Source organism: Ambystoma mexicanum, chromosome 9 (assembly GCF_040938575.1).
Source record: "Ambystoma mexicanum isolate Mex_15411 chromosome 9, UKY_AmexF1_1, whole genome shotgun sequence".
Taxonomy (NCBI): Eukaryota; Metazoa; Chordata; class Amphibia; order Caudata; family Ambystomatidae; genus Ambystoma; species Ambystoma mexicanum.
In genome coordinates this window covers 1,430,502,281-1,430,516,768 of record NC_090931.1, presented here as the reverse complement: position 1 = coordinate 1,430,516,768, position 14,488 = coordinate 1,430,502,281, and the positions used below count along the sequence as shown (strand labels likewise).

The window sequence follows — 14,488 nt, the reverse complement described above, 5'->3', positions numbered from 1 at the left end:
TTTGGACCTGTCAATCAGGGGAAGGCTCTCTCGAAGGCTTCCATTTCCAGATGGCTCTCCGGCTGTATCATGTACTGTCATCGGTTGGCAAACCAACCGCTGCCTGGCCGTCCGAGAGCCCATTCCACCAGAGCGATCGCAGCTACCACGGCGTTCCTTTCTGGTGTGCCTCTGCTGGACATATGCAGGGCTGCTACGTGGAGGTCGACGCACACCTTCACGAAATTCTACTGCGTCGATGGGGATTCCAGGGAGGAGTCCAGGGTCGGCCAAGCAGTGCTGCGCAACCTGTTCGCCTGAGGTGAGCCTGGTGAGGAGGTAAGATGCTTAATGTTGAGTTTGATGTAATGCTTAATGTTGAGCCTTTGCCACCTCCCCTGGTTGTGCATGTGTGTACTGCTATGTATTCTTTATTCATGAGCATGTGAATCCATGCCAGACCCCATGCTGGAGAAGGAACAAGTTACTTACCTGTAACTGTTGTTCTCCAGCATGGGTCTGGCATGGATTCACATGCGAACCCTCCCTCCTACCCCTCTGCGGCTCTTCACTTGGTCATACTGCCACTTCACGTGCTTCCAAATCTGAAGATGGCTGGCAGAGGCGGTGCTTAGGTAGAGGGCAGTCATTGGCTGTGGTCAGTATGACGCAGAGATCAGTGATTGGTTACTACTACGAAAGACAGATCAGAAACGAAACTGATACTGGTTTTTTCTTTACCGAGGATTCCCAGCCTGACGACGGGGAATATTAATGAGCATGTGAATCCATGCCAGACCCATGCTGGAGAACAGTTACAGGTAAGTAACTTGTTCCTTATCAGACATCTGTTCGCCCATGAACCTTCTCACATCCCACCACCTTCTCCTAACACTGCTCGCTAATCTATGTACAGAATGTGATCTAAGCAGATTCCACAATCCTCAGAAGGGATACGTTACTCACTGTAATTGTATTTCGAGGGGATTGGGTCCTCCGACGTATTCCATATCTGACATGTAATCACCACAGCTGTGCTGCTTCGGAAACTTTTTTCTGCGTCGACGTCGATTCGCCGTCGTCGAGGACCTCCTCTGACGTCATCCGATGTGATAAGTAGGACGCACGACGCCCGTAGCCTCAGTTCCGTTTTTTCCGCGAACGTGTTGCTTCGTGTTTCTCGGTTAACGCCTCGACTCTTTGGAGTTCTGTTCTTCTCGGTTCTTCGAACCTGTTCGTTTTGTGAAAAATCCTTCGTGTGAAGATGTCTTCTACTTCGTCTTCGACCCCGTGTCCGGGCTTCAAGAAGTGCAGGGAGTGTGGCTCCAAAGCCTTATGCGAACGTAAGAAGAAGTTGACGGTAGGTCGGGTGTCCAAGCCCCGGAAGTCGAAGTCTGCGGGGCTTTCGACGGATGATTCGAGGGGTGACTCTCCGCGTCATCGTCGGAAGTCTCGTGGGTCTCCTTCTAGGAGTCGGTCTCGCCACTCCTCAGCCTCTTCGAGACATTCTCGGAAGCGCCGACACCGGTCGTCTTCCAGGTCCTCTTCGGAGGACTCTGCCCGGCACGGCGCTTACCCCACCAGCCGTGCGACGCCAGAGGAATGGGCTTCCTTCGGGAAGAAAATGCTGGCAATTCTTGAGTCGCAGGGTACTAAGCCGTCCGCGCCCCCGAGTGGGGTCGGCCGTGAGAGGTCGAGAGACACCGCTCGCAAGAGTGGTCGGCACGAGTCACGGGAGAGGTCCCGTTCGGACAAGGAGACTCGTTCTCGACGTACCCGTTCCAGGTCCCGGTCCTCGACGCGTTAGAGACCGTGTGCACCTGTGAGGTCTTCGAGTAAGACATCGACGTCTGAGGCGTCAAGGGCGTCGACAGGCTTTCTCGAGGCTCCGGCTCCAAGGAAGTCGTCGAAGCTGTCGACGCTCAGGTCGAGGGACACGCTCTGGGCTCTGGCTTCGAGGGCTGTGTCGCCGATGCTGGAGGCGCTGCATCTGACGTTGACGCCGATTTCGTCGACGCCGATCCTTTCGGCGCCGATGCAGGTTCTCTCGACGCCTTTCGTGTCGGAGGTGGCACGGGAGTACCCCCTAGGAAGGCTCTGGTTAAGAGCAAGCACTCTCGGGTGCCTTCTTTTCGCCACCTGGAATATATTTCAGAGGCAGATGAGGATTCTGATGGCCTGGTTCCTAGTCAGGTTCCAGATGAAATTGTCTCGGGCCATAGTCAGTTTGACGATTTGAGGCAGTCACTGCATGATGCCAGTGGACTGGACACCTCTCCGGAGGTGGAGTTTTGTAGGCCTGAGCCTGGCTCTCATGCCGATTCCTCGTACCGGCGCTTTATGGCTAGGGTTTCTGAGTACTTGGGATGGTCTGCTCCCCCAGGGGAGTTTGTGCAGGATGATCTAACGGACATCCTTGATGTTGGTCCCCCAACTGACCCGGTACTTCCGTTCCATATGGCTTTACAGAGAAGGGTGGCAGCGGCTTGGACTGCTCCGGAGAGTCTCCCGGCGGTGGGCAGATCCTTGTCGTGAAAATACCGTCCAGCCAGTAGCGACCCCTGCTACTTGACCAGGCACCCCACTCTGGAGAGTTTGGTGGTGCAGGCGGCCACGGCCCCGGCAAAGCAGGCGTCGTACCCTACCATCCCTCCTGATGGGGACGACAAACGTTTTGATGGCTGGGCGAAGAAAGTGTTTTCTTCTGGTGGTATGGCGCTTCAGGCGGCCAACTCCATTTGTGCCTTGTCTCGTTTCACACACACACTGTGGAACTGTGTTGCGTTAGCGGCTGAACATATTCCCGAAGGGGACGAACGGGATGGTTTCCTTGCTATGGTCCAGGATGGTAAGGATGCCATGTGAGTCCGTTCAGTCGGGTTTGGACTTAGCTGAATGCGTCAGTAGGTCCATGGCAGCGAGCACTGTGATACGCAGGTTTGCGTGGTTGCTGAAGTCGGGATTTGCTCCTGATGTGCAGTCCCGGCTCCTCAACATGCCCTTTGACGGTGAACACCTTTTTGGCAGCAAGGCTGACGAGAGCCTTGAGAGGTTGCAGACCTCAAAAGCTGCAGCTAAATCGTTGGGCGCTGCAGTTCGCCAACCTCTGCCTTTTCGTCCTAGGGGACAGCAGTGGAGGGGTGGTTTCTTTCGCTATTACTCGTCCTTCAGTAAAGCGAGAGGAGCTGGCAGTCAAAGAGGCCAACGCAGGGGTACCAGAGGTGGACGACAGGGTACCCGTGGTGCCAAGGCCGCTCGGGCAGTTGGCTCTTTGCCCTCAGGTAACGCCACAGCCGCTCCCACTCAGTCATGAGGCCATGTCCCATGGTTCGCCGGTTGGGGGAAGGCTGGCGCAGCATCTTGTAGAGTGGCAAGCCATTACTTCAGATGTGAGTGTTCTGGAGATCATAACCCACGGCTACTGTCTTCCCTTTCGGCACAGGCCTCGCGACAATCCACCGGGGAACCTCTCTTTGCAGAGTCCGGATCCGCTCCTTGCGCAGGAAATTCAAGCCCTGCTGGAGAAAGGCGCCATAGAACTGGTGCCTGTACCGGAGAGGAACAAGGGATGGTATTCCCCCTTATTTTTTGATTTTGAAGAAAGACTGGGGATTGAGACCCATCATGGACTTGCACGGTTTGAACAAACGCCTCAGGAAGGACAAGTTCAAGATGGTTACTCTCTCTCAAGTCCTCCAGGCCCTTCAGCTTCAGGACTGATTGGTGTCACTCGACCTCCAGGATGATTACTTCCATGTGCCGATCCATCCCAAGCACAAGAAGTACCTGAGGTTCGCGGTTGGCGACTCGCACTTTCAGTTTTGGGTCCTGCCGTTCGGATTGACCTCCGCCCCGAGGGTTTTCACCAAGCTCATGGTGGTGGTGGCAGCGCATCTCAGGCAAGGGGGGATTCACGTCTACCCTTACCTGGACAATTGGTTGATCAGGGGGAGCTCTCCCGAGCAAGTCCTGGATCATCTGTCCATCACCTGCCACTCCCTTCACAGGCTGGGCTTCTCCCTCAATTTAAAGAAGTTCCATTTGACGCCAACACAGCGGCTCCAGTACATCGGAGCAGTGCTCGACACTTCCCTGGGGCAGTGTTTTCCTCCCCAGGTGAGGGCTCTTCACATTCATCAGATGGTGCACAAGTTTCAGCATGCCCAGACGCTCCCAGCGTTCGAGTTCTTGAGGTTGCTCGGCCTCATGGCATCCTGCATTCTTCTGGTGCCAGGGGCTCGCCTGCGGATGAGATCTTTGCCGTGGGCACTCAAGACACAATGGTCGCAGTCCTCCGGCAGGATGTCGGACTCGGTTCAGGTGCCGCCCTCGGTCGCCCGGGACCTTCTGTGGTGGGCCGTCGAAGGCAACTTGATGAATGGGGCTCCATTTTGGCTTCCCTGGCCAGAGGTGACAATCGTGACGGATGCATCCCTCACGGGATGGGGAGCTCATGCCAACGGGCTGACAGTCAGCAGTCGTTGGTCTCCGTCGGAGTCCAGACTCCATATCAATCTGTTGGAGCTGAGGGCCGTCAGGCTAGCCCTGAAGGCTTTTCTGCCGACTGTGCGAGGGAAGAGTGTCCTGATCCTGACAGACAACACAGTGGCCATGCACTACCTCAACAAAAAGGGGGGGGGGGGCAGGGTCACTTCCTCTGTGCAAGGAGGCGATGCAGCTCGAGTTCTGGGCCATCCAGCAGGAAGTTTCGATCTCGGCAGTTCATCTGGCCGGAGATGAAAACGTGATGGCGGACGCTCTGAGCAGGCAGAGCGCGATCTCTCACGAATGGTAGTTGGCTCAGGAGATTCTCCTGGAGATCTTCGCCCTTTGGGGGACCCCTCAAGTGGATCTCTTCGCCTCCAGTGTCAACCGGAAGTGCGAAAGGTTTTGCTCGCGGGAATTTCCTCCAAAAGGAGCCTTAGGAGACGCGTTCGTGGTGGAGTGGTCATTCCCGCTGCTGTACGCGTTTCCTCCAGTCCCCGTCATCCCGCAAGTGCTGCGGAGTTTACAGAAGTTCGGTTCCCGGATGATCCTCATTGCTCCGGCGTGGGCTCGGAGGACGTGGTACCCGGACCTTCTCGACTTGTCCATCTGCCCTCCACGTCGTCTTCCCTACCGAGACGATCTGCTCTCACGGGAGGGGGGTCAGGTTCTCCATCCAGAGGTCAGAACCCTCAACCTTCACGCTTGGCTTCTGAAAGGTTGAGGTATAAGGATTGGGACCTCCCTGAAGACGTGATGGAGGTGTTGCTTTCGGCCCGAAGGCCAGCAACAAAGTCTCTGTACCGTTGCCGTTGGCGTAAGTTCTGCGACTGGTGCAGAGTTCAGAATGTGGATCCTTTTGCATGGGACATCCCCATGGTTCTGTCCTTTTTGCTTTCTTTGGCCCACAGGGGCTTGCAAGTGGGTACCATTAAAGGTTACCTGGCGGCGCTGTCCATCTTTAAGCGCTCGTCTGAAGAGTGTTCTTACTTTAAAATCCCTTTAATTTCAGTTTCTGAAAGGGCTCACTAATGTGTTCCCTCCGTCACCTTTCCTTGTGCCCGGTTGGGATTTAAACCTTGTTCTTAAGTTTCTTATGGGTGCTCCGTTTGAGCCTTTACATTCTTGCCCTTTGAGGCTGTTAACTCTGAAAACTGTGTTTTTAGTTGCGGTTACTTCCGCTCGCAGAGTGAGTGAGTTACAGGCACTTTCAGTTAAGCCACCCTTCACTGTATTTCACAAGGACAGGGTTGTCCTTAGAGTTCGTCCTTCTTTTCTTCCGAAGGTAGTGACGGAGTTTCATTTGGCCCAGAAGGTTTTTCTTCTGGCATTCTATCCTCCTCCGCATCCTGGTAAGGAAGAGGAGAGGCTCCATAGGCTTGATCCTAGGAGAGCTTTAAGCTTTTATGTTTCACGCATGTCCCGGGTCAGAGTGGACGATCAACTCTATTGGTTACGCTGGAAAGCGTTTGGGGCAAGCTGTGACGAAACAGACTTTGTCTCGCTGGATTATTTTAGCCATCTCGGAGTGTTACCGCTTGGCGGGTAAGGACCCACCGGCTGGCTTGCGGGCCCATTCTACCAGGGGTGTGGCTGCATCTACTGCCCTGCAGAGGGGTGTTCCTATTCGCAACATTTGTGATGCAGCCACCTGGGCTTCAGTACATACATTTGTACGTCACTATTCCCTCGATTCCATCCGAGGGCAGGATCTGGCCTTTGGCAAGGCGGTCCTTTGCTCTGCTATTTGATTGGCTATTCTAAATTTTGATTCTAAATTCTTTCCCTCCTCCTTGCTCTGGTACTGCTTTGGGAGTCTGTCATAGATGTGGAATACGTCGGAGGACCCAATCCCTTCAAAGAACAAGTTACTTTCTTACCTGGTAACATTCTTTCGATGGGATGGTCCGACGACGTATTCCATATCGCTCCCGCCCTGCCTTCCCCGCTGCAGAATTTCTTTTGCGATTGCAGCTTACGTTCCGCAAGGCTTTGTGTCTGACTGGCAGTTGACGTATGTCACACGTTCTGGGGGAAAAAACTACAACTGAGGCTACGGGCGTCGTGCGTCCTACTTATCACATCGGATGACGTCGGAGGAGGTCCTCGACGACGGCGCATCGACGCAGACGCCGAAAAAAGTTTCCAAAGCAGCACAGCTCTGGTGATTACATGTCATAGATATGGAATACGTCGTCGGACCATCCCATCGAAAGAACGTTACCAGGTAAGAAAGTAACTTGTTCTTCTGATGCTTGTATCTGCTTGGATTCACATGTGCCCACCCTTCCTCCCCGCGGAGCGAAGACACATGATGCTTATGAGCTTGTCTGATACATATCTGCTTGGATACAAATGTACTCACCCTACACTTCATGCTACCTCATGTCAGAAAAATAATCTGAGGGACCTTGACGCGTGAAGGGCCATGGGTACAGTGGACGTCACTAGGGATAGTTTTACTGACACGCCCTGTCGAAGTCCCTTTTTGAGTTTCGAAAACTGTAATACTCTGCAGCTTCCACTAGATGTCGGCCTATGCTCAGCTTGTGAATCTAAGCAGATACAAGCATCAAAAATACGATTACGGTGAGTAATATATCCCATATATGTATGTTTGTGAATGTGCTGGGCGTAGGGTGACATCTAGTGGTAGGTGCAGAGTATTGCATCTGGTTTTCGATGTTTAAAAATGGACATTGGCTGGGTGTGTTATACAATCCCTAGTGTGACGTGTACCCATGATCCTTCAAGTGTCGAGGTCCCCGAGATTGGTTTTTTTCCACCATAGTGATCGGTCGCTTCATGTGAAGTTCGTAGCTTTGCTACAGTAATATTGCTATTTCAATAATTATACTCTTGCATCTTTCAATGCTCCTTTAACGTTAGTTTTGCCAAACGAGGCCAAGTTTTTTTTTTTTTTCTTTTCATTTCCCCCGCGGCTGACTGCGGCCTTCACCAGGCTTCAGGAAGAGTGAGGGTTTCAACATTCTTATAATTTCTTAGCGAATGACTCTTCTCACTTTTTCTACTGATTTGTCTGGCTGCTGTTAAATTTACTTAAAAAATGGAAAGGTTGCCCCAGGAAAGACACTCGGTGTATAATAGTCTTCTGTGAGATCACTTTGAACAGCATTGCGCTTCTTGCAAACTCGTTTGGTCTAAAATGCTTAGAGGCGCGTACTAACCGGTGGCCGGCCTGCCTATGGCATGCAGGCTGAATCCCATTCACCCACCAGTGCTGCTGCCTCGGACGAGGAAACCGTTGCAACTATGGCTCCTTTTCGGGTGCTGAGGACATTCAGGGGAATTGGTAGACTTCTGGGTGTCTGTGCCCAGCTCCACCATGCAAGCCATAAGCTCTGCTACAGGAACGATTTCTGGCATACACAGAAGCATACAACCCAAGGCCAACTTTTGGGATTGCCGAAGGCTCATACTGCAACTATATTTTCATAGAACATGTCAATCTGTCACCATCGCGTAACAAGCCTGCTGTGCTAACATACTCTCGTCCAGGTCAAAGCCCTAAGACAAAGGAAACACATTGCAGCGCGTAAATTCTCAACTGTGGCCGTTTCAATACTGTCGAAATGGCAGTTGAAACACCATTCCCAGTACAAACATGGGGGGTGGGGGGAAGGACACACCAAAACACCCGTAACTACCTTGGGTTAACAGACACATTGTCCCAATCACTTCAAAATAAGAAAAAATCCCTTTCCCTACTTGAGGCGGTGTCTCCCTTTCCCTGCTTGAGGCAGTTTAGTTTTCACCCCGACTTGGGGTTGCCTCACTTTCCAAGGCATGGTGCTTGGCTGAACCTCTTCTCACAATTCCCTCCCCCCCCCCAAACCGGCACTCCAACAGCAGGCTACCCGGGTTGCTGTGGCAGTGTTCCCCTGGGGAAGTGGCCTCTTGGCCAGATGCAGAACTGTGGCTCAGGTTTGTTCCTGGACTTCCACATCTTGTTGGGTATGGCTCGGACTGTTGGTGCTTGACAAGTCTGTCGGTTGCAGGTGCTGATTGACCAGCTTTGGCATCGTCTGATCCGCTCTTCGGGTGTTATCGATCCCTCTTTACTGGGGGCCATGTAGGGGAGAGGCGTGTTGCGTGGAATTAGGAACTCCTCTGAATGCTAATTGCTTAGGGTAGTCTTTGGTATCTGCCATCTAGTGGGATGTCTCTTGCTGCTCAGTCCGCAGTAATTTATTTACCGCTCTGAAGTCTTTTAAACTCCAATTTGTAAAGAGATTGGTCAACATCCCGTTTTTGTGAGTTGGCAGTTCTTAAGTGGTCAAACCATAGCAGCCATGCGTAAAGGAACTTGCACAGAATTGTCCTCTTTAATTCCCATATAACCAACAAATGGGGCTTTTCAGTAAAGATGAATACAAATCCTGTTTGGACATTCCTTGTCCTCTAAGGGAGGGGCCACCCCCAGTGGGATAGCGCTTTCCCTGTCCACTAGGGGATGTTAAGCGTATGTTCACCACCCTAGTCCCAAATTGGGTGGCTGCGGGACAAATTCCCTGGATTTGTCGCACACCTTTAAAGTAAGTGGTTTGTAAACCATGAGCCATGTATACCCATTTTCTCAGCGTCCGTGTTTTTGTGACCCTTGGGTTGTCCTCCATGAGCATAGGATGACTTTTAACGGCCCAAGCTGTGAACTGCAGCCAGATTAATCCTATGTCCCTGCACAGTTAGGTGTGCCCCTCACCACTTGTCTGCCACCTTTCCTCTTGACTACACAGGGGCTTTTGCTAATATCTAAGATGGAATGGCCAGCCATTGAGTCTACTGCCTGTGACTCAGTTTAAAGTCTCCCAACAACCCCATTTTTTTCAACCCTGTTTTTCTTGTTTTTATCTTCCTTCCAAGTTTTGAAATGGGTTCCAATGTCTGTTTTTTTAGTCCCTTTAAGAGGAAACCCAATGAGGAGCCAACACTTTAAAGTTAAAGTTTGTTTCCTATTGGAATGAATGGGTCCATAGGCAAGCTGTAGTTATGGATCACAACCAAGTAAATAACTTGTGCTACCCTACAGCTTCTGGCACAGTCACTCGGTGTTTGGCCTTGTAAAGGCCAGTGCACCCAGTAGGTTCAGGGCACTAATTTACAGGGCTAGAAAATGGATCGGGTTCACTGACCTTGAACCAGCTATTACCCAGAGGGTTGCAAATGAGAACAATCTAGTTACCCAGGACAAAGAACCGCCAGCAGATTTCAAAGCAGCAAGGAAAAAAGCATCAAGACAGAGGAACCCAACCGATCAGGACACCTAGAGGCAAAAAGGGCCGGCCAACAAAGCACAGTTCCAAGACAGGCTACGGTTGGGGATCAAAAAAGACTGAGCTGAAGCCGATTAACACATCACTCTTCTGGGCCAGTGAAGCGCTCTACCACAGGGTCTTGGTCCAAGAGGACCTTGTGGGAAGGTAGCACTTCAACGACCCAAGAACAGTCCCTGCACAAGACTGCCATCCAGGAGGACTGGGAGCAGGACATGGATCAACCTAGGAAGGATGTCCTGTAGCCTAAAGAACAGAGTTGAGCAACGATGAGGAGCAGGGCATTGCCAGTAAAACAAAAGCCTAGTCTTGGGAAAGCAGCAGCCCATCTTTGTAACAAATCCTCCAGCAACTTGGATAAGAATTGACTGATCTGAGGAATTCCCAGGGTTTTCCCTAGAGATGCACTCACTCAATTGCTGGCCTAGGCCAGACTTTCCTTCCCACACCAGGTGGACATGACTGTTTTGGTGGACAGCCAATCAGGCTTGCCTGGTGGAAAAACACTTGGGTCCTTCAACACTGTATATGTATTAGGCTTGCCTGGGAAGGAAACTTGGCTATGGCGGTTAAACCTTTCTAGTGGATGCAGAGTTGGCCTCGCAGTAACCTCCTGTTAGCAAAACAGCTGTTTAGGCCTGCTTCAGGCTTCTTGCACACAAAGGGTTGGTCAAAAACCAAATCGCTGGTAATAGGGTTGTCTTCATCCCTTGTGAAGCAAAACTAAAAATGCAGCGTCCACCAGTCTACTTCAAAACTCAATTGTAGGTTGATAGAATCACCCTGAGACCAAAGTGGGTTGCTTAAAAGGAGCTCTATGAGCTACCATGGGAACGCCCATCAAGAAGACTTTCAGTGGCTGGAGTACATCGGTAGAAGCCCCCAGGGCCACAAAAATAGTCCGACCCAGACAAAGAAAAACAGCAATAAGTGTAGGTGTCACATAAAATGGAATAGCTGAGTTATCCCCCACAGTGGAATTCTATCCTCACGCCTGAACAGATTGGATCATTCGGATAGTCACTGGTGAAAAATAGGTGGCTAGTTCTAGCTTTCAAAATCCAGACTATACTGGCTGAAGAGGGGTGCTCTGTTTTCTTGTTGAAAGTTTTTTGCCACAAGTTATGGTAAAGCCTCTTTTCACAGCATCAGTTTTGCCAATTTACTGATGTACCTATTGATGTAGGCAGCAAGCGTTTATGCACTCTTAATTGCGTCAAGGTACCGTTTGTATTAAGTGAGTGGATTGTCACCTTGAGGCATCACCTTGCCAGTAAACGTTGTGCGACACATTTAATCCCATTTCTACCCAACTGCCCTACCTAATACCCCGTCTGGTGGGGCACGAGTAGTGAAATGACAGCCTATGACCCACAGCCCACTTTAATGTTGACATCTGGAGAGTATGGGGAGTGGTGGTGGGTGGAGGTAGTTCTGCTGATGCACACATTTCAGTCGTACCTTTTGTCTCTCCCATACAGTTACTCATTGAACTATCTTGCCATACTTCTAAGATCTTCATGCAAATAACTTTTTCTTTTGGGATTTTTCAGTACAAGGCTCATTAGTCAAGCACGTGTCAGAATATGTATTTCTCATGAGCAGTTTACGAACACAATGAGGTGCATTAGATGTATAATTTTCCGTATAGTCTCTGTAGTTTTTTATTGTGCTGTTTTTGTATTTTTACATTACTTCATTTTTTTTTAAAAATGTTAAACTGCCGGATAGCAATTAATCGAAAACCTTAATCTAAAATTGCAATTTGTCATTTGTCATTCCAGAGAAGTTTTTGAAGAGTTGTTGGACAGTGAAAAGAACTCTGAACCACTTGGTGTAGAACTTGGTCGACCCATCCGACCACCACTGTGAAAAAGACTTGTCACCTTCCGCAGAAAGCTACAATATAAAAGCCAGAGCAACTAACTGGAGACATCAAAATGTGGAAAGTCAGACCTGCTAGGTGGAGGGAAATTCGTCAAGACTATAGTTAATTGATCACAGTGGAATGTGGTAGGACGGCAACAGGACCCTTTGCCTTCAGTGTTTCCCATTCATCCGCATCCAGCCTTAATGAGTGGCGTGATGCACCAAGCTCAAGGACAGCCAAACCTCTGCCCGAAGTCTGGTGCTAGAAACTGTACAGTGATGAGATGCCGGTCTACCCTGAAGAGCGAGATGTCGCATAACTTGACACACTTCCTTTTCCGCACCACATGGGAGTTGTTTTTAAGCAATAAACTATTTTGACACCCAGCTTTATCAGGCACACTATCCAGTTTCACAAAGAAACATTGGTAACTTGCACTGCTACAAAGGAGCCTGCAATACAGAAGGCACAAATAGACTTCACTGTGACTTTGTGCACAGCTTTTAAGAAGCATAGTTTTGGTGCTGTGGAACCTGTTGCACCTTTTCGCATTTATTTTAAGATGCTACTTACTATTTTTGTCCTTTACAAATATGTATATATTGATAGTGATATTTTGTTTCATTTTGAAACTTCTTTTGCACTGTATTTTCCTACTTTTTGTCATCCAAAATATTGCTGAACGGTTTGGAGGAGATTTGTTACTTTTGAACGGTCTCCTTTCTGTTTAAAACTCTTTGTATGTTTACAAAGTCAATTACTTTCAAGCTCCATGTTTTAACTCTGTTACAGTACATGCATTCATGGCGGGTTTCTCAAAGGATAATGGTCAACTGGCTGGAAGTCTAGTTGAGCCAAAATCTCTACAGCACTGATCCCACTGCAGAACCAAATCGACTATGGCCATGGTGAAATGTAGAGCTTTATCATGTGGCCTGCGATGCTCTAGCATCTAGTTCCTTTCTTTGTAGCACCCCTAGCTGTATTGTAACTGATTGAGCACTAACGCGGTTGCTCTGAGAATGTTTTCACATGATTTTGAGTTAAAGCTTTTAGCATCCCCACTTGATATGTGGGGATAAGTGAGGTTCTAGGTTAGTTTAACAGTCTGGCTTTTGAACCTTTGTCCTCTATAAAGTATTTGGTGTGTTGCATTACTAATGTGCCCAGTGTTTGACTTCTCCATGTGATGCTTCGACATCTGATGAAGCAACGATTCTGGACTCAGCTTTTCTTTTTCTCCCGAAACTTGAGTTTTTATTTATTAAGTTTGTTTTTAAGCATTTTGTGTGAGCACCTTTACCAAATATTGTAGGTTCTGTTTGATGGAACAGTTGTTTGCACAAATTCAGCGAACATCAACATGAATCCGCCCTGGAATTGTAAGCTGTTCATGCCCCATTATTTTGGGTATGGCTTCCTGAATTGCCCTGCATCAAATTATTCGCCTGCTTTCTGAAGATATTTGGGCTATTGCAGCGTTTTCTCGGAGTACAACCGCAAACTCTTTCCACACCCCCTCAGTGATGTTTTTGTACAATTGAAATGGCTATTGCTGCATTGTTTGTAGTTTCTTATAAATTGGGTACAAAGTCTATTTTAGTTATATTATCTATAAAGAAAAGGCTGTCAAAAATGGCCACAAACTGGCTCATGTTGCTGGTGGGGCCATCTGAAACCATATCGCGGAACGCTTTTAGAATGTAAAATTCAGAAGAAATATATTTTTGAAGTATCCTAAAATTGCACATGTTTTACTTGAGAAATAACGGAGCTAGTCTTCAGCATTCAGTCTTTTCAGCCAGTCGCCTTTGATCACTTTCTGTGTGCTAATGCAAGATTCCAAATGGAGTATCCGGGTCCCTTATTTGTAATGTGAAAAGTTGGTTGTCATTTGATATTTGTGTTGTGTATTCTGCTCTATTTGTTTATGTTGGTTATCAATTTTCTTATGCTCTGGTTTCAGAACAATGATGCATTTATAGTTCAAGGTAATGTTTTATTTCACTATGTAGGTAATTTCTGGCAGAATATCCTGTTTTGAGAATGAAAAGCTGAACTTTGCATTTTACAAGATGAAATGGAGTGAAAGCTTAAGTGTGCTCCATAGTTGCATTTCCAACTTATATGGCATTTGTTGGTTTTGTTTTCATTAACTAATCCAATTATTGGTGCTTTAATATTGTTTTTGAATTCCTACATTATTGTAATTGACAACTTTGTGATAAAAATGTATAAAAGTATGCAAGCCTACTATATGTAGTTTTTTGGTTTCTGATACTGTACGTATTTAAACCACCTGGGATAGTGTTGGTAGTGGAAGGTGCATGTGGGTTAAAGGGCAGTAATCTGGGCATTTCAATTACTGGGTGATATAATGATACAACAGTGGTTAAAATAATCAAAGTGCTTGTAGAGGAAAGTGACAACAGCACAAATAGACCCTTTAAATGTTTAAACAGCTTGTCTCTTGGTCATTTTGGGTCATACTGCCCACAGCAAATTAGACGGGACCCCTTACCTCTGCCCCTGGTTGCCATCTTCAGATATTTTAGTGCACGTTAACTGTTGGGAGTCATCAAGAAATCTCTTCAGATATTCAATGTTATTTTATCTATTTTTTTAATTTATTTTTTTAATACCATCTAGTTTGGTATGGTTGCTTCTCGCCAGCTGGTGTGAATGCTCGACCCATTCTGTCGCCTCAGGGTGTGCTGTACTGCTTTTGTCTGTTTTTGGCCTTCAGGAGTCCATGGAGACATGGCAGAAATGAGGAAGAGCAGCTAGTTCAAGGCCTGCTCGACTTGTTACCTTAAGAACGTGTACACGGAGGATCTCCACAAACAATGCCTCTGTATCC

The 14,488-nt window shown here is 48.5% G+C and overlaps 1 protein-coding gene across 3 annotated transcripts in view; it reads left to right on the top strand.

Annotated features, from left to right (window-relative positions):
* USP37 (ubiquitin specific peptidase 37) overlaps nucleotides 1–13,881 on the top strand; it is a 724,569-nt gene extending 710,688 nt beyond the window's left edge. For all 3 annotated transcript variants that reach the window (XM_069616844.1, XM_069616843.1, XM_069616845.1), the window contains one exon: nucleotides 11,543–13,881. In XM_069616844.1, coding sequence (XP_069472945.1) covers nucleotides 11,543–11,630 — 88 coding nt within the window. In that variant the 3' untranslated portion in view covers nucleotides 11,631–13,881. The remainder of the gene's footprint in view (nucleotides 1–11,542) is intronic.
* Nucleotides 13,882–14,488: the final 607 nt, after the last annotated feature.